At 39.6% G+C, this 20,542-nt stretch overlaps 1 protein-coding gene across 1 annotated transcript in view; it reads left to right on the plus strand.

Annotated features, from left to right (window-relative positions):
- The window catches only part of DNAH14 (dynein axonemal heavy chain 14), a 133,529-nt gene that overhangs the window by 65,855 nt on the left and 47,132 nt on the right, over positions 1-20,542 (plus strand). Inside the window, 14 exon segments of the mRNA XM_077925616.1 lie at positions 362-614; positions 1,115-1,223; positions 1,906-2,135; positions 3,991-4,107; positions 4,916-5,065; positions 6,034-6,166; positions 7,516-7,577; positions 10,716-10,894; positions 13,023-13,151; positions 14,256-14,396; positions 14,989-15,156; positions 16,012-16,182; positions 18,320-18,487; positions 19,840-19,929. Of these exon segments, the coding sequence (XP_077781742.1) occupies positions 362-614; positions 1,115-1,223; positions 1,906-2,135; positions 3,991-4,107; positions 4,916-5,065; positions 6,034-6,166; positions 7,516-7,577; positions 10,716-10,894; positions 13,023-13,151; positions 14,256-14,396; positions 14,989-15,156; positions 16,012-16,182; positions 18,320-18,487; positions 19,840-19,929 (2,100 nt within the window).

Raw genomic sequence — 20,542 nt, forward strand, 5'->3', positions numbered from 1 at the left:
AGAAAAAGAAGAAAAAGAAAAGGTACAAAAATGTTAGCATTTTCTTCTTGTACAAGTTGAAAAACTTAAAGAGTAAGCATTTTAAAAACTAGCATCCTTTGCCAATGCCAACCAAAGATATCATCCTTAATGGAAGCCGTTTCAAACATTGCAACTTTCTACATGGACATCTCTTCCCATGTAGAAAATCTGTATAGCACATTTTCCCCAAGACATAGAACAGATAGCTGATCTGTATCATAGTAGGAAAACGTATGTGCATGTTTCATATTTCACAAGCAGAATCTAGATATAAAGAACATAAATATGCAGAAGCAATGTTGAAGCAATTCTGAAAATCTGTTCATTTGTTTTATTGTAGGATCCAGTTGATCTGGGATGGGAACCATATGTCAGTACATGGTTAGAAGGCTTTTCTGAACTATTGGCACAAAATGATATTGAGTACTTATCAAGTTTGTTTCACTCAAGTGTAAAAAAGGGGATGAACTTTCTGAATGAACGTAAGAAAATGCAACCATTCCCTATACATCAGATGGGGATTGTAATGAATATCTGCAGAATTCTTGATTCATTTTTTCAAATAATGATGCAAAAGGATACATTACAACCACGTAAGTGAATGCATTACAAGTCTAATTTTTAGTGATATGATACATGTGTAAGAAGTGTAATAGAAAGTGTTCTGGGTGTCTTTCTGTAATTCTTGCTTTTCAGCATGTGGTCTGTGGGACCACTGATATCTCTTTGCCCTTAATATCAAAGACATTTGGAGAAACCTCGTTCCTCCAACACAGAATATTGAGGCATTGATGGGTCAAATAATTTTAGAGACACGTCCAACTTGCACACCACAGAAAACAATTAGTACTTGGTGAATATTTGCAGCTCAGCAATGGTTTAGGATGAGCTGGTTTAGGCTCCAAGTGGAAAATATTCTTGTAATTAAAGTGTAAAATCAATTGTATAGGAAATTGTGATTTTTTTTGGAAGGCAGCTATGCTAACCACTATACCACCAACGCAAGGAAATTAAGATTTTTTTGAAGCTATGGTTTTATATTGCATTTCTTTCTGAATGGGCCAAATGCATAATGAGATTTGTTATATTAAAGCCGAAAGAAGAATACGAAGCTCAATTACTTTGACACCAACAATGATGAAAGCATCTCGTAGGATATCAGATGTAGGCAGTGAAATAGTCCCATCTGTGTTTAAGAAAAGGTGAGTGAGCCTTGTGTGTACTTGCTAGATTATCAAAATGCGATGAAATCCTTGTATTTAAAACTATATCCTCAAAAGACAGATAGGAAACACTGGATCTAACTACTGAATTTATTTTTATGCATGATGCATCATACCGTATTTTTTGCTCTATAAGTCTCACCTTTTCCCTCCTAAAAAGTAAGGGGAAATGTGTGTGCGTCTTATGGAGCAAATGCAGGCTGCGCAGCTATCACAGAAGCCAGAACTGCAAGAGGGATTGCTGCTTTCACTGCGCAGCTGTTCTGGCTTCTGAGATTCAGATATTTTTTTTCCTTGTTTTCCTCCTCCAAAAATTAGGTTCGTCTTGTGGTCTGGTGCATCTTATAGAGCGAAAAATACGGTAACTGTTTAGTGTGGCACGACCTACACTTTGGAATGCCTTGCCTATTGCTATCAAGCAGGCACCTTCACTGTATTCTTTTTGGTGACTGCTAAAAACATTCTTGTTTAGACAAGCCTACCCAGATGTTTATAAAGTTGATGTTGTTTATAAAGTTACTTTGTTTTCTTCTATTGTTGTTTTAACTATACTACTTTTGTATCCTGACCTTCCTCAAAGGAGCACAAAGCATTGCTAGTTACTTAATCAAATATTGTGATTATTATTATTATTAGGGTTTTCCCCCCTCATTACTTTCAGGCCAGAGCAGATATGGTTTTGGGAGAAGCAACCTAATAATATGATGCTAATGTTGGGAAAACTTTATATATTTGCATTTACCTGGGCTGTTGGAGGAATTTTAAAACGAGAGGAAGAACATGAGGGTGAGACTCTAATTGGTATATACACCAGCCACGATGATCTTGTGACTGTAACCCAGGACTTCAATTACCTTGTTCGTGAGATATTTGAAAGACAACCACCAGCCAGTAAGCATTTCCGTTTTTACAATATACTAATCAGATAGAATACATTCTAAATTTATTCAATTCAGCTTTAAAGACTAATGGAATAGTGGAATTGGAAATGGCCCAAGACCACTGTGGTGAAGCTGCAGTTATAACTCCGCTTACATTTAAGTACATGGTTGGGATTATAGCCTAAGATTCACATTTGAACAACTATCATCATCACCTGCTAATGCATCTTCACATTTACTGTGCATTACTGCTCTTTGATTCAGTGTTATTGGATCATCTATACACTGTGACACGGGTGGCGCTGTGGGTTAAACCACAGAGCCTAGGACTTGCCAATCAGAAGGTTGGCGGTTTGAATCCCCGCGACGGGGTGAGCTCCCATTGTTCGGTCCCAGTTCTTGCCAACCCAGCAGTTCGAAAGCACAAAGTGCAAGTAGATAAATAGGTATCGCTCCAGCGAGAAGGTAAACGACATTTCCGTGCGCTGCGCTGGTTCACCAGAAGCAACTTAGTCATGCTGGCCACATGACCCGGAAGCTGTCTGCGGACAAACGCCAGCTCCCTCGGCCAATAAAGCGAGATGAGCGCCGCAACCCCAGAGTCGTTCACGACTGGATCTAATGGTCAGGGGTCCCATTACCTTTTTATGTTGTTGTTGTTGTTCTTGTAAAGAAGCTGGTAAAATGCGGTCTTGACTATGCTACCACTCAGTGGATTTGTAACTGGCTGGCTGACTGAACCCAAAGGGTGCTCATCAATGGTTCCTCTTCATCGTGGAGAAGAGTGACTAGTGGGGTGCCACAGGGTTCTGTCTTGGGCCCGGTCTTATTCAACATATTTATCAACGGCTTGGATGATGGACTCAAGGGCACCCTGATCAAATTTGCAGATGACACCAAACTGGGAGGGGTGGCTAACACCCCAGAGGACAGGATCACACTTCAAAACGACCTTGACAGATTAGAGAACTGGGCCAAAACAAATGAGATGAACTTTAACAGGGAGAAATGTAAAGTATTGCACTTGGGCAAAAAAAATGAGAGGCACAAATACAAGATGGGTGACACCTGGCTTGAGAGCAGTACATGTGAAAAGGATCTAAGAGTCTTGGTTGACCACAGACTTGACATGAGCCAACAGTGTGACGCGGCAGCTAAAAAAGCCAATGCAATTCTGGGCTGCATCAATAGGAGTATAGCATCTAGATCAAGGGAAGTAATAGTGCCACTGTATTCTGCTCTGGTCAGACCTCACCTGGAGTACTGTGTCCAGTTCTGGGCACCACAGTTCAAGAAGGACACTGACAAACTGGAACGTGTCCAGAGGAGGGCAACCAAAATGGTCAAAGGCCTGGAAACGATGCCTTACAATACTTCTAGCATTAATGCCATGTGGTTGAACACAAGAAACAGCTGTATCCCAAGTCAGCCTATTGTTCCATTTAGCCCAATATTGTCAACACTGAGTGGCAACAGCTTTTTCCTTGCCCTTCTACAGGAGAACCTTTGGCAGGCACCCAGGGCTTCTCTGGGAGGAAGCGTGAGGTAGAAATTTAAATTTTTTAGTAAAAAAATGAACAATAATCAATAAATTTAATAAAGAACTAAATTAGCTGGAGATGTTGGGAACTGCTCCTGGGAACATCTACATGCAAAACTCTGCAGATTAACTAGTTTAAACATGACTGAATAACTGTGTTTGAAACCTGAATGCATCTTACCTGTTAATGCTCATAGAACTGTTTACCCAACTAACATTTCATTTTGTGGCAATTCTATGACACAACTATATCAGCTATACGTTTCATAGCAGATACAACACTTTAATTTGTTTGTAACATACTGCTCTCCTCCCTGACTTTCAGATATTCAGTTTCCATCTGACAACAAAACTGTTTTTGATTATTTTGTGGATTTACGCACAGGAGAATTTGAACCATGGGCAAATTTAGTTCCTAGCACACAGTTTCTTATTCAGAAGGGTAAGAATGTTGTTGTATTTTAGTATAATGTTCCTGAAAGAAGCATTTTGTTTAGTAAAATTTAAGGCTCAGATATACACTAAAATTGTGAAGTATTTTTTCATTGTAAGACACATTGTACATACAGGGAAGCAGCATATATATGCTTAAATCAAATAAACACCTGAGTATATTACCCATAGAATATTTATTGAAAAATTGGTTACCTCAATACATTTTTCTAATGGTAAAATTATCTCCATGAATCAAGAGTTTACTATAAACTCTTGCTATAAAGTTCTTAATGGTCCTATTCATAGGTGCCAACCTGAACAAAATATTGGGGGGACCCGCCTGCCCCCCTTACTTCTCCCTCTCCCCACACGTCTGTAGAGCACACCTTCTTCTGACATGCACAGCTGGGTGCAGGCCTTCCTGCTCACCTCTCGCCACCCTCCACCTACACACAAGAAATTTCTGGGTGGGGGGAGAGGTAGTTGCCGGAGGGAGGGAGATGCCAACTTGCAGAAAATATTGCAGAGGGGGCCTAAATATTTTGGGGGGTGGAAGGGACCAGGGCTCCACAGAGTTGGCACCTATGGTCCTGTTACAAAATGTTCCATATATTTTTGCCCAATTCATACATAACACTACATGTATGAACAGAGGGCTCCAAGTGGATTGTGCTGTGTGCTCTGCAGCCTGGATCCCAATCTACCTTTCAATCACTGCTGATTTAGACAATCATATTCATATTTCTTAAATTTAAGATAACAAGACAATATTTCAGATAATTGAAATAAATGTTTTTGTTTTATTTTAAAATTAGAAACTGCAGGTAGGTCAAATCCTGATAAAGCAGAAAAAGACGAAGAAAAGAAATGTCAGCTTTCTACATTTATTCCCAACATTGATACAATTCGGCACCATTTCCTAATGAGCCTTCTTTTACTGAATAAACATCCAGTATTAATAATAGGTAAGATTCTCAAGTACTGTAAAACAGAATATTTATCTCTGTTAAATATTCCATTGGTCCCAGGGTTCTTGTTTCCTTTTGGAAATGAGGCATAGCCTGATGTGTTAGACCAAAGACAATTTGAGACAGCCCCACGCTTGTCATGGAGGCCATGAAGTCCTGACCTGATTTGAATTGTTATATATTTTCAGATAATCATGAAATGCTAAGATACTTATAGAATATTCATATTTAACATACTTTCTAAAACATTTTTTTAAAAAAAAAATTCACAGGTCCTCACATGCTCATAAAGGGTGTTAGATTACTGTTGTTTCAGCCTGTCTGCAGTAGACCAATTACCAGTTACCGGTGGCAGATTTGGGGCTCTCAAATTTCAACGGCGTCTTGTGCAACACTAAAATTCTGTGTGTGTCCCTCCTCTCGCACTTTGTTCTCCAGCACTGTTGTGACGCCCCCTGTGGCGCAGCACCCAGTGCTGCTGAACCAGTTGTGCTACTCCAAAACCTCCTCTGCAGTTAATTTCTGGGCTAATCAAGCCTTTTAATTTTAAACCTTAAACTGGCATGGATTTCCATATCTCTTGGAGTGAATCTGCTTCTCCATACCCTTCACTTACTGAGGCCCTTGGTGTATTCCACCCTGCCTTCCTCCAAAAGTTCAGGGCAGTGTAGGGATCTCTCTTCCCACAGTCAATTTGAAATGAATTTTATGGCTGAGTAGAGTTTTCAGCCTAGGTCTCCCTGCTTGTAATCATTCCTCAGGTGGCAATAGGATCACCTTTTTGTTTTTGCAGGCAGTTCCTGAATGCTGTTTATTGTGAGTGATCGGTATCCTCTGCTGTTTCCGTGATTTTGTTGCTGATTATGTAAATGTTTAATAGTGATTTTTATCTTTTTGTTGCCTTGAGCACGTCCATGGAAAAAGCTATGGACAAATAAATAAAATAACCTATTTGTTATATTTAGGAGACCCTGGTAGTGGAAAGACTACCATGATTGAGAGCATGCTTCAAAAACTTCAGAGACAAGGTGGATTAAGTATAAGAATGGGAACTCTTTTAGGAGATGTCTTTTATTACAGAGAAACAACAAGAACCAGGTAACATCTGAAGTTTAAAATGGCTATCAGGTGTCCTCATTCAGACAGGACAAGCCTCTTTTGAACTGTCAATATCCTTACTTGCCCTCTAAAATACTGATATTCTAAACGCAATGTGCTGCATACATTTTGTGTATATTTTAAAGTTCTATTAAGCTGCTGGAGACCCAAGAGCAGGCTGGCTGGCTTTGTTACTGGTAGTGGTAGCAGCAACTCAGCATTTTGTCAGGGCCGGGGGAGGAGGAAGAATGCAAGAGGTGGAGTGGCCCACCAGCTTTCAGCACATGTGGGCACAGCTATTTTCTTTTTCTTTAAATTGTATTCTGGAGGGATAGATAGGTGGTAGGCACATAAACACCTGCTCCACACATGACCTTTCATGTGAGAAACTTGCTAAAACTTTTATTTTTCCCATAACCACTTATTTCTCAAATACACAGGGCAAGAAATCAGGATTTTAAAGGTGCCACAGAGAGCCTCAGTAAAGGAGGGAGGGAGTTTAATGCTGGGGTTGTCTCTCTCCTGCACTCTGATAGCATACATTTTTAATCTGGCGAGAAGGAAAGGGCGCAAACAAGAGAAAATGTTTGTTCAGTCATGCTAACTTGGTAATACCTCTAGGATCAGATTGGATAGCGCAAGATGAAAAAAAGTGGGGTGGGATTTTTTGTGTAGTAGGGGAATGAGCTGTGTTCTGGTTATGCCATTTGCTCTGGAAACTTCCCCTCCCTTTCTAATTGTAAGGTTGTGGGGCCAGCCAGACTGATACCGTTGTGCCATCTGTGGTGAGAGAATTATATTCCCCACAACATGAAGACACTTCTTTTACAGTGGTACCTCGGGTTACATACGCTTCAGGTTACATACGCTTCAGGTTACAGACTCCTCTAACCCAGAAATAGTACCTCGGGTTAAGAACTTTGCTTCAGGATGAGAACAGAAACTGTGCTCCGGTGGTACGGCGGCAGCAGGAGGCCCCATTAGCTAAAGTGGTGCTTCATGTTAAGAACAGTTTCAGGTTAAGAACGGACCTCCGGAACGAATTAAGTACTTAACCCGAGGTACCACTGTATTAGCACCTTACTTTAGGACTTCACTTACATTTTCTTCACTCTGCAGCTCCTGTGCCTCTACCCACCACCATAGAAGTCTGCTCTGGAGCAGATTTGAGAACAAAGGAGCTATAGGAAGGGAAAGAGGAAGGCAAAGTTCCATCTTCTCAGTTTGTGTGGCATATCTTTCCCATTAGAAATAACCGGTTAAGTTTTGTTTTGTAGTACTGTGCCAGTACTGATTAGAATTTACACCTTGCATTTTTCATTTGTGTGGGTATGTGTTCTTTTACCTAGCTTGATGAGATCTGGACTTCGTTCTTCTGGGAGAACACCACACGCTTCAGCTAGAGAGATATGTATGATGACATTGATTGTTATATAAATTAAGAAAAATATTCAGGTTCAGATTTTTTTGTTTTTAAAGATATCATGCTGCACCTTCAATAATGTTTGGAGCAAATGGCACAATTTAATAAGGCAATGAAATTGCTTGTGGTGCAGAAGTAAAATAGGTTTTATTGATGACATTCCCTTAGTGATTGGTTGTCATACTGCTCCTAAAATAGGGACAGATTTAAGGCTCGTTCACACTTCTAACTGTTCTATCCTTTCTGGGCACGGGTCTGAGCAGTTTTGCCTTTTCCCTGCCACTTTCCCCCAGAAAAATCACACTTTAGCAATAATTGGAACAAATGACAATGCTGAAACCCCAATTGCCATTTGTTTCGATTCAGCCTTCAAGACTGGGCTCCCAGGGGAAAGTGGTGGAGCAAACAGAGATCTGGATAAGCTCTAGAAAGACCAAGGGACCTCCAAGCAGATAACGTTTGCAAGAGTGTTTCAATCCCCTGCTAGCTTAGTTTACGTAACACAGCAAGGAAAGCTGCTTGGTTTCTGCTCAGACCAGGTAATGGAATTGATGGAGAGTTGGGGAGAACTGAAGGCATTTGTTGTTTATCTGCAAGATACTTTTATTGAGTACATTTTAGTTCCTGGGGCGTCGTATCCAATGTAATGAGTGTTCACCTTGTCGGGAGACACTAGACAGCAGCAAAGACTTGTGGGAAGTAGGCTGGACTCCCTCAGTTTTTCCTCCTGTCTAGACGCAGACAGTACGTTCCTCCCAACTCTCCTGACTCAACTAGGTTTTTTACTAGTTTCTGAACCTCCGATTTCCCTTATTGTCATTTTAGTTTTACAGTTGTTTGTTTGTGCATTGTGTTTTTTTCACAAAAAAACCCTTTCTGTTGCTCTTTGTTTTGTCCTTCCACTTATTTGCTTCCCCAGCCCTTCCAAAAAAGCATCTTACTTCCATAATTTTACCTCAGTCCCAGACTCACAATACAGAGCAGACCTCAGCTCCTAAAAGTGCTTCCTTCCACTCAGTCGAATGGTAAGATTATACCGTTACCTGCTGGTGAGGCCCAGGTTGACGCTTTATCAGATTCTGAGCCGTGATTTATAGGTTTTACTGAGGAACAGGGACAAGAGCACCATGATCCTTCTCCAGCTGCTCAAGGTGCTCTACCCCCCATTTCTCAAACCTTTCCAGCCTCATTGATTGAGCAGTTGAAGTAAGCTAAGGAGAAGAGGCTAAGGTTTCCTCTTCCTTCCTCTCCATCCTCTTTGCTAGAAGCAGAAGTTGATGATAATTGGAGTGATGGTTCTGTTCAAGACGAATCATTTGCACCAGCTTGTATCACACAGAGAAGCTTCCAGAACCTTCTTGAATCAATTAGCATAGAAAATATTTATACACTTTAAACCAATACTTTCTGTACCAAAAAATGCAAAACTGACACTCCCATCCCATTGAGAGCCCAGCATTATTTGGGTCAGAGCCCTAAGAATAATCTTAGCTCTAATTTCTTTTAATTTCTCATCCAATAATTGCTGTAAAATGCCAACAGTCAATGGAATGTTTTTTGCCATATTGAATGTTCTTGGTCTTATTAGCAATTCAATCTGTACCTTAAAATATTCAATCCCCCACCTCCACTTTAAGATCTTCACAGCATAATCTCTTATCAAAGCACATTCCTTTCCCACAAAGTCAGTATGAAGTAGTAAAATTACTTTCAGTTCCAGTGCAACATTTCCATTAGGAAAACAGAGAATTAAAAATAAAGCATTCAGAGAATGGCCCTTGACCATTTTAAACTTTCTTGGTTCAAAGAATTAGAGTGTATTTTTAGTTCAGCCTTTTATGATCGGCTCTCCAGGAGTCAGAAAGTAGCTCACTCACCAGAAGTAAATTTTTACAGGCAGACAGAGAAACCTTCAAATTTGTGAATTACAGTGGTACCTCGGGTTACAGACACTTCAGGTTACAGACTCTGCTAACCCAGAAATAGTACCTCGGGTTAATAACTTTGCTTCAGGATGAGAGCAGAAATTGTGCTCCGGCAGCACGGCAGCAGCAGGAGGCCCCATTAGCTAAAGTGGTGTCTCAGGTTAAGAACAGTTTCAGGTTAAGAACGGACCTCCAGAACGAATTAAGTTATTAACCCGAGGTACCACTGTATATCTGTCTCAGGTATAGTTGAAGATAGTTAGAGAAAGGGAGGTTTTGCCCATTAGAACTTTTACGTGGCTTTTGGACACAATATTGGTTTCTCTGCTCTTAGTCACTCACCTTTGCCAGTGTTCTGAGGTGCTGATAGCTTCTTAGTCTCCCAACGTAGGCAACAGCTTTTGCAGAGCATCAGAGGTTAAATATCCTGTTCACTCTTATCATATCCAAGTTTACTCAATTCAATAGCCAAGATTTATGGCCTGGCTATCATCAATCACCACATAATCATCTGTGTTGGCAAGCTGCTGACAGAAGACGATCAGTCCACCATTTTCCTCCATCCGAAGTCCAGAGAAGTAAAACTTTCAGATGATAACTGTTTCAGTTTACATATTGATTTGGAAAGTGCAGATTCGGCAGGTTCAAATTAAAATATGAGCTGAACAAATCCTTCCCACATCCCTAGCTGTAAAGGTCTTTAAAGAACAAAAGTAGCATTTATATTTTGACTAAAAATTAATTGGAGGAAGGTTTGCAGGGGCAGATATTATGGTAGGAGGGCTTACCATTCAACAAGGTAGTTTGAGATTTTCTCTTATTCTTAAAATAAAGCTAAGATGTTGTGCAGAAATATGTATTAAAACATTCTGTATATATTGTGCTCACTTTCAGCTCCAATGTAAAACATTCAGATTAATGATTGCTAGTACCTCTTCAGTCAGATGAATTGATGTTTAGTAGTAGGGAAAATATTTTATTGTTGAAGTCATCCAATCTTGTTGCTTTATAGATAAAAATGTTAAAACCCTCAATTAAGAATTAAGTTGAAAATATCCTTATAATCAGAAAATTAACAAGTAATGTATTTGACCTGTTAATGCTTTTCATTGGCAGATAGAATAAAAATAGCATACTTTGATAGGTTAGAAAGGTGCTGTTTATTAATCCTGTAGGGTTCTAACTGTTAATTTTGTATTAGTGTCAACCCTGAGCTCGCCAAGAGAAGAGCCTGATCTGGAAGAAACATGTACAAGTGGTACTATTATTTCTACGCTGCAGTTGAGTGCTCATACCAGTGCTGCCCAAACAAAGGCTTTGATTCTTCAGAAATTAATACTAAAAAGTAAAGATGTCCTGGGTGCTCCACAATTTAAACAGGTAAGAAGTAGGTGAAGATCTTTTGGGGAAGTTTATTAAAAATATACTATGAATAATTCATTATATTATATGTTATATGACAAGTAGGTCTGGATGATATATGGATATATTGTCCAAAACCAGTTTGAAGTCTGTATTGTGATATCGGTTTCATAATTTTTTAACCTGGCAATATATTGTGAATCATGGGGTGTGTGGGTGTGGGTGTGTGGGTGTGTACGCTACGCAAAAACAATTATGCGAGAAAAACCATAAAGCCAAGCCAGTTCCATCCTTATTTCAGACATTGTGAAATATTGGTATATCACAATGTTTCGCTGGTGAAATATCGTGATGGTGAAGACCAAGTATCACTCGGGCCTAATGACAAGTAGAAATTCACAACAAAAAAATATGTACATCCGCTCTCCCTAACAGGCATAGAACAGGCATATTGTACCACTCTTTGAAGTGTGAGAGCCTTTATTTTGAGGTTACGTGTATTTTCCTGTTTTTCTTTCTCATGTTGTTTCCTCCTCTTCTTGTTCTAGCATGTACATATTTGGGATTGTCTGGGTAGTTGTTTCAAAAGGAAAAGGAAACCTTTTTAATTTCTCAAATTCCCCAAACCATCCTCTTACTATATAATGCTAAAGGCTTGGTTTTCAGGCTAGCTCCCAGCACCAAAGCTGAGTACTTGCCTTGCACAAGGGCAGAGAACTGGCACAGTAAAGGAGAAAGAAGTTCTTTGTCCTCCCTCTTTCTTGACTTTGAATCGGTTTATGGTTTACTGCAGTGGTTCCCAATTAGCTAATTACTGAGGACCCTCGATATTTTTCAAAATATTTTTCAAAATACTTTTTTTGGGGGGGGGAGATAACTCTATGGTAGTTACTTCTGCAAAGCAATTTTTTTGAACAAAATGGGGGGTAGCCCCTAATAAACAGATAATTTCAGGTATACTAAAAAAAAACAGACCATAAAATGTGTGATATTATCATGCAAAAATGACCAAAAAACAAAAAACGTTGGTGGGGAGGAAAGGGAAGGGGCCCTAATTGGGAACCACTGGTTTACTGCAAATTCAGGATGGAGTCAAGGAGGCTCTGTCGATCGATGAACAACCACCTTGTGTCTAACACCGCCTTCTAAGAGCCATCCTTTTTTGATATCACAAAGAATATGGCATACTGGAGAAGGAGTGCTCTGGAGAAATTGGCTCAATTGCTGCTATCTGTAGTAAATGCCAAATCTCCTCCCACACTACTGCTTGTTTCACTGGAGAGTTGGATATTGTCAAAAGGATAAGCTAATTCCCAGAAGACTTCAGTTCCATCTGTAATTTATGTTGAATCAAATTCAGTAAACTTGATTCTGAGGGTGAAATTCTTTTGAAATAAATTTCTTTGTAGTCACACCTCAACTTCTCTTCTGATGCACGTAACAAAAAGAAAGATAGCTTTACTTCTGTTTGTCACTCTGATACAGCAATATGCTTCTGTACCCATAGGCTGGATGAGAATTCTGTGTGTAAAAATGTCCATATACACAATTCCCAAGGATGACTCTCTCCATTTACTCACAGTAACATCCGCAACTTATATTTACATCTATAAGGTGAACTGCACGATTAAAATACCACGCTAACAGTGCTCACCCCATTATGGATGTGCCACTAGTAAGATTACATAAACATGCAATCCACTCTGTCTCATGGGCAAGGGTTACAAATACTATGAGCCAGTGTGGTGTAGTGGTTAAGAGCGGTAGTCTCGTAATCTGGGGAACCGGGTTCGCGTCTCCGCTCCTCCACATGCAGCTGCTGGGTGACCTTGGGCCAGTCACACTTCTCTGAAGTCTCTCAGCCCCACTCACCTCACAGAGTGTTTGTTGTGAGGGAGGAAGGGAAAGGAGATTGTTAGCTGCTTTGAGACTCCTTAAAGGGAGTGAAAGGCGGGATATCAAATCCAAACTCTTCTTCTTCTTCTATTGGAAGTAGCAAAGGAGCAAGCACACACTCCAGGCAACATATTAAGCAGGCAAGGCTTTGTCAATCACTTATTTGGCAAGCTGTGGGGGGCACATTCAATAGCTTTTGTTAATCTCTTGTGATAATGTGTCTCATCCACAATAATAATTTTATTTTAAGGTTTTACTGTTTATTGATGATCTGAATGCACCTATAGCAGAGGAGTATGGGTCCCAGCCACCACTTGAGCTAATTAGACAGTTTCTTGATCTAGGAGGTTTTTATGACACGGAGCAGCTTACATGGAAGGTACTGTGTAAATATGAAATTCTTTATGGAATTTTCATTATTTATATTTCTTGTTAAAAGTTATTAAATTTATTAAATATACAGAATAATTTATATAATACACAGTAGAAATAATCTAATATCCTATAGTATCCCATAATAATATTATCTGCATAATTTAAGTATATTTAAATTATAATTAAATATTACAACCATTTCAAATAATGTAACATCATTTCAGCAGTAAGAAAGCATCAAATAGTTCGATTTTTAAACCTTTGTTTCATAAATGTTGTAAAAAGGGATGATTATTTTTACTCCTCAAACAGTGCATACAGATAATTACAATTCTATGTTTTTGGGGTAAATTAAGAACAAAAGAAGACTAATGGATCGGGCCAAAATCTCATCTAGTATATTACCCTGTTCTCACAGTGGCTAACCAGATGCCTATGGGACGCCTACAAACAAACTTGAGTATCATTGCATTCTTCATACTCCTGTTCCCCAGAAACAGATTTGCAAAGGCATAGTGACTGAAATACTGACTAGGTGTCATCAATATCTTTATCCTCCATAATAATGTTTAACCCCCTTTTAAAGTCATGCATGTTGCTGACCTCACTACATTTTGTTGTAGTAGAGAATTTCACAGTTTAACTATGTATTCTGTGAAGAAGTATCATCTGAAATACACCTTAACACGTTCAGGGAATATGCCCTTCCAGAGCAGCAAAAGGAGATTTTGCTCTTGTGGTAGGAAAACCTTTTTCCACAGGAAACAGGCTGTTGTTGGTCTGGTACAGCTTGCCTAAAAAATACACTTTTTTTTACCAGAATAGACATGGGCACAGTGAGAGTAGTTTAAATGTTAGCTAGGTGGTAGAGTACCCCCATAAGGTACTCAGGAGGGAGCAACAAATATGAGCTGGGATCTTTTCCAGAAAAGGAGTAGTATTTGGAAACTAAAATAAAATGCAACTTGACTTATTGAAGACTGTTCCACAGAAAGGAGTAATTGCAGGGGGAATGAGGAGTGAGATGCCGGCAAGCCACAAGAGATTGTGTTGGCCTTGTTTAAAATATTTTAATTCAGGCTTTTACTTTCTTGCCTTTCCCTCACAGAATGTCCAGGATGTTGCTATGGTTGCCACTTGCACACCGCCGAGTGAAGGAAGTAATGAGATTAGTGCTCGTCTTCTGTCATGTTTCTGCACATTAGTTTTGCCTGTAACTTCTTTACAATCCTTACAACGTATTTTCCAGGTAATATGGTAATGCAGGAATCATTTAACGACTCTTAAAAAAATCAACCAAAACTGTCAAAAATATATATGAAATATAAATGTTTTCCTCTACAATCTACCTCATAAATAGGGATGTTGGAAAGCACCGTAATCCATTCAAATATTCATCCTTTCATCTGGTATTTTCTGTTCCACTACAGTTTATTTTGCAGCAGTCCTCCATTTTGTCATCTGCTGATGACAAAACTTTCTGACAGTAAGAGCTGTTCAACAGTGGAACAGTCTCCTTCGGGAGGTTATGGATTCTCCTTCCTTGGAGGTGTTTAAGCAGAGGTTGGACAGCCATCTATCTTGTATGACCTAGTTGATATTTGTGCATTGCAGGGGGTTGGACTAGAAGACCCATGGGGTCTCTTCCAACTCTACAATTCTGTGATTCCATGAGGCAGAAATATACATATTTTCCCTGAATATCATAGCACACAATAGTCACGCATACTGTATCTCAGTCATAAACAAATAGGTACTTCATAATTTAATATGTTTATTATGTATTTCAAGTGAGCATTTTGTGGAAAATGTATAAAAGTTACATATTTTGTTTCTTGTAGGTGCGACTAGGAGCATACTTACATATCAAAAGATTCATGGCTGAAGTTCAGAAATGCAAGGATAATTTAACATGCGCCTCTATTGCTGTGTACTATAGAATGCTTCATAAAGTGCGTCCAACTCCAGTTAAATGCCATTACACGTTTAATCTACGGGATCTTTTTAAGGTGTGTTAAGATGACAGATTGTTTAGACTTATCATAAACATACTTTACAATTTGTTGGCCTGGACTTTTGCAAATGTAGCTCAGGGATCGTCTATAAAGTATCCTACACATCCAGGGATGTGTGAGGAAAAGTTGTAACAAAAAGAGGGATGTAATATTGGTTAGAATTAGGCAAAATGTGACAACAGGATGGGAAATGTAGAAAAAGTGTGATACATTTTATTGTAATTCAACCAGTAAGTAGGTCTGGTGGGATCGGGGGACCATGTACTGTATATATGTATATTGTTTTGCTGTTTATTTTTGCAGCTACAAAAATAAAAAGTATAAATAAAACAATGAAGTAGCATAAGGTAAGGTAAAGGTACCCCTGCCCGTACGGGCCAGTCTTGCCAGACTCTAGGGTTGTGCGCTCATCTCACTCTATAGGCCGGGAGCCAGCGCTGTCCGCAGACACTTCCGGGTCACGTGGCCAGCGTGACAAGCTGCATCTGGATCTGGCAAGCCAGCGCAGCACACAGAATGCCGTTTACCTTCCCGCTGGTAAGCGGTCCCTATTTATCTACTTGCACCCGAAGGTGCTTTCGAACTGCTAGGTTGGCAGGCGCTGGGACCGAACGGTGGGAGCGCACCCTGCCGCGGGGATTCGAACCGCCAACCTTTCAATCGGCAAGTCCTAGGCGTTGCAGCTTTAGCCCACAGCGCCACCCGCGTCCCGAGATGAAGTAGCATAGAATAGTATAAAACTGAAATCAATACAAATGGACAGGAACTTACAAGAAATTAAAAAAATTATTGTGAATCAAGCTGTGGTCCCCCCCCAAAAAAATAAGTTTCTTTTAAAATTGTTGACAGGTACTTGAAGGATTGCTCCAAGCTCACAAGTCTGTCATTGTTTCCAAAGAATCAATAGTGTTGCTATTTGTACATGAATGCACCCGAGTTTTCCATGATCGTCTGATTGATTCTCCAGAACGGGAAGCTTTCTTTCAAATTCTATCAAATGAGGTCAATAACTATTTCAAGGTAAGTGTGTATCTCTGTGTGTGTCACATTGCTTATTGGGTGCTTTACAACAAATACTTTTGTAGATTTTAAAAATTTTGTTTGCTTATTTATTATGTATTAAAATGTATATCTAACCTTTATCTGATAGAGTAGATGACTTTCCTGTTAGAAATGACATCCTAGTTGGAGACAAGCAGGGTCTTCATAGTTTTTTTACAACCTCTCCAGGGGGAGGAGTTATCTAATTTCCCCAGATCTACCATGCCCACAATTGGAATGGTGGGGTCTCTCTTTTTCTCTTCAATTTTGTGTCCCTTCCCTATTGTCCTGATTACAGCTGAGAAGAAGTAGGGGTTGTTTCTGTGAGCCTAGCTGGGCTGTGGGGTTCTGGAGATGATTGCTTAAGTGTGATTGGGCCAGGAACTTGGCACTTCCCACTTCTCTCCCACAATGCAGGAGTGCCATTTTAGTTATTTTCTGATAGGTCTCTCTCCCCCCCCCCCCCCGGCTCCAACAACAACTAGGAGTCATGTTTCTGCACCACTCTGGTCCAAGCGGGATTGCAATCTCCTTGGTCCTTCCCCATCTTTACTTGGTCTGGCTGTGTTTTCTGTACTTGCGCTGCTGGATGCTGGCAGCAAGTTGGAGTAGTGGCTGCACTTTACCTCAGTTGGGCCTGCAGTTTTTCTGCTCATTAGACAGCTGCTGTGCAGTGTAATGGCCTCTCCTCTTCTGGGGGATCTCACCCCTGACACAGGTACAGAGGAAGAGGTATATGAGGAATCAGTTGTGTTGGGAAATAACTGGGGAAGACCAAGTTAGTCCTAAATCGCATGTGTGTGGGGAACTGCAAAAGAACAAATGGCTGACAGCCTGAATTCAGAAGCACAGGGCTTGACTCATTTTCTAGTCAGAAGAGGCCCTAGCAGGGTTTAAAACTAAAAAACCGCTGTGTTTGCAAAGCGTAGGAAATAGATGTTGTTATCCCTTTAAATGTCCCACTATTAAGCACTCACTATTGTGCTCCCCTGCCTCTACTCTCAGAGTGAACTGACCACAACCTTAAGCAAGTTTAATGCTTTACTTTAAGTAATCAGAGGTCTCACTCATGCATTGTTCAGTGCTATGGCTGAAACACAGCTAATGTATCCTTGGCTACAAAATACAGAAGTTAGTCTCAAACAAGTCGTCTGAGTCCCAGCCTTAGATGTCATGTTACATGGTTGCATGGTTCAAAGAGGAAAGAGTGAGGGAAAAGAACAGGAAACAACCTTTGCTTCCTCTTTCCCTGAAGGTGAGATGTGACCTTGTTGAGCTCTAGAAATTTACAGCTCTGTGGTTCTTAACTCCTTCATTTACTAACTAGTGTAGATAGGCATTGTTAGGTTTGAGGGCAAAATCTCCCACAAGCTGTTCCTTCTAAAGGGTCCGGGCATATTGTTGCTTCTGGTTTCTTTTCTGAAAAGGTAGGGGTGAGTATTGATTTTCCACCTGATTTTGCATACTTTAGCCAAGTTATGACATTGTGAACTCTACTAAAATATGTTTTATGGCTATATCACATATATACACTGACACACAAGGTTATCTTCTCCCAAACACAGTATGTATTCATTGTATTTCCATGGTATGAATCAAGATAGCAGCATCTGTTAGCATCCTCAACGCATATCATTGATGGAGTTTAATAATATAACATATTATAATATCAAAGATCAATGATTAGGATTTCCTGCCTGCAGCTTGCCTTAACTTAAGAATCACCCCCATTCGTCCCTCTGTGTATATATCTGTGTCTTGCATTGTCAGATATGGCTTGCCTCACTGCTTTTGCAACTAGACTCATTTCTGTACATGAATTTCTAGTTCCTCCTTCCTACTGGCACATATGCAATTGCTTAGTATTGTGTCTGGATTCTGTTGATATACCATTGTCTGAAAAGCTTTATTGGTAAACTCAAACCCTTACCTCACCTTTCATGAACAGAAAGGTCCTAATTTCCATTAGTGAAATACTGGCCTGTATAAAATCTTTGACAGATGTAAGGCCCAGGTGACTAAATGACTGGGCTATCAAAGAAGAGATCATACAGAATCCACAAGCCATGCTGTAAAAAGAACAATTGGTGCCTATTATTGTGTAAAATTTTTATAGATTCCCTGGACAAAAGATCAGTTGATGGAAGAACCACCCCTATTTGTGGATTTTCTGGATTCAAACCAGCCTGTACACAAGAGAGTCTATAGAAATGTCACCAACAAGACACATCTACTTTGGGTCCTAGAAGAACAGTGCATTAAAATGCAGGGAGTAAGCCCTCAGGTAAATCCGAAGACCTACAAGTGGTTACAATGAGGTGGATCATGGGTGGCCCCATTCTGGCAACAGGGAGCAATTCCATTGCTGCTGCTGCTGCTTGTACATTTATCCATTTCTCTGTTTCAGGTATTATTCCTACTCCTGATGCAGATAAGTAACAAGGAATGGGGCTTGTACTCATATAATCCCAGTCTTCCTCCATGGGTAGACCTCCATTGGGTCTGCATGAGTACAGATGTAACCAGAGAATAGGGGGCTGTAAGAAGGCGTTTTTACTTCCACTCTGTATTCATCACATGCAGCACTGTTTCTGCTTTGCTTCAGTTGGCCTTTTGCCAAAAATGACATTTGTCTCCCTGTCTGCCATGATGAAATTATGTAACTTAATGAATTTACATAATGATAGAAATTATGTACATTATACTGTATTGTGATTACATTATTCTACACCATTCATTTTGATGCAAATGAAACACAGCGAAAATGGTGGAAAAGATAATCGTAATCAGGCAGAGGGCCTTCTCGGTAGTGGCGCCCACCCTGTGGAACGCCCTCCCATCAGATGTCAAGGAAATCAACAACCACCTGACTTTTAGAAGACATCTGAAGGCAACCCTGTATCGAGAAATTTTTAATGTCTAATGTTTTGCAATTTTTTATGTGTTGTACACTGCCCAGAGTGGGAAAACCCAGCCAGATGGGCGGAGAATAATAATAACAACATTAATAATTAATAATTAACATTATTATGGTGATTATGTATGGACTGAAAGCAGCACTGGTGAATATTGCTCACTGGATTGATTATTATTGATTTCCATGGGATGAATAAAAGAAATGGGCAATATCTACTCCCAATTCCATTTTTGTCATAATTCTCCAATACCCCTACCAGAGAGCAAAGGTACAGATTAGAAATAGGAATAATTCATTTCACAAAGGTAACATTTGCACAGGCATTTTCATGAAATGGCTGTTCACTGCACACTTGATTTATATTTTAAATCCCCATCTGGAAAACTTATGTTTATCCCCACTTCATTTGCATAGACTATTCTGGGGCCATTGCATGTTGCGAGGCTTGCGCATTACCTTGTTTAGATGTGCAGGCAAATTTGCAAGTTATATGTGTAATCATGGAAGTGTATACTTTTTTTGTTGGGGGGTTCTTTTGTTTTGCGATTGCTGCATGCCACAGTGACAGCAAGGAAGAGAAGGAGCAGAGCCAGGAGCTTTGCAGATGTCCAATAAGCCTATGCCTGATGCTTAATAACTATGAATAGAATAAGATCCTTATAAGTATCCTAACTTGACTATAACAACATGTTCAAAATTTATGCTCCTTGTTTTCTTAGGGTATTTCCATAGTATTTTTTAAAGAAGCAATACAACATATAACAAGGGCAGCCAGAATTTTTCGACAAAATGGTAGTCACATGACATTGGTAAGGAAAAATGCTTATAGTTTCATTCTTAATTATAATATGTAAAATTCCAGTGACAGTTATTTCAATTCATAATTAGTATCGCAAATCAAAATAAGCATTTTCTTTAAACTTATACTAGTGTGTTTTTATTCCTTTTTCTCTTACATCATTGCTTTTATGAGCAGAAGGATTATATTTCCTCCAGTATTTGAGATGCAGCAATATACTTTTGAATACCAGTTGCAAGGAATTACAAACAGGAGTGCTATTTTGCTCATATCCTGCTTATGAGCTTTCCTCACACATGTGGTTGGCCACTGTGTGATTAAAACCAAGGATTTGATAGACTTTGGTTGGATCATATAGATAGTATAGAAAACTTTAACTCTGCATTGCTGAGCGATTCATTACATAGCTTAAGCCTAAATTTCTATGCAGAAACATAGAATTAAATCACTTTTAATCTAGTGAGGCTTCTGAATTATTTTGTTTTATTCATTTATTTTGTTACATTTATACCCCACATTTATTCCATCAAGGTACTCAAGATCACATGCATCAGATTCCCAGGATGTCTTAATTCAGCCACTGATGAGCTCCAGAGCTACTTAGTTTCATCAAGGTGCCTGTG

Source organism: Podarcis muralis, chromosome 3 (genome assembly GCF_964188315.1).
Source record: "Podarcis muralis chromosome 3, rPodMur119.hap1.1, whole genome shotgun sequence".
In the NCBI taxonomy this organism is placed as follows: domain Eukaryota; kingdom Metazoa; phylum Chordata; class Lepidosauria; order Squamata; family Lacertidae; genus Podarcis; species Podarcis muralis.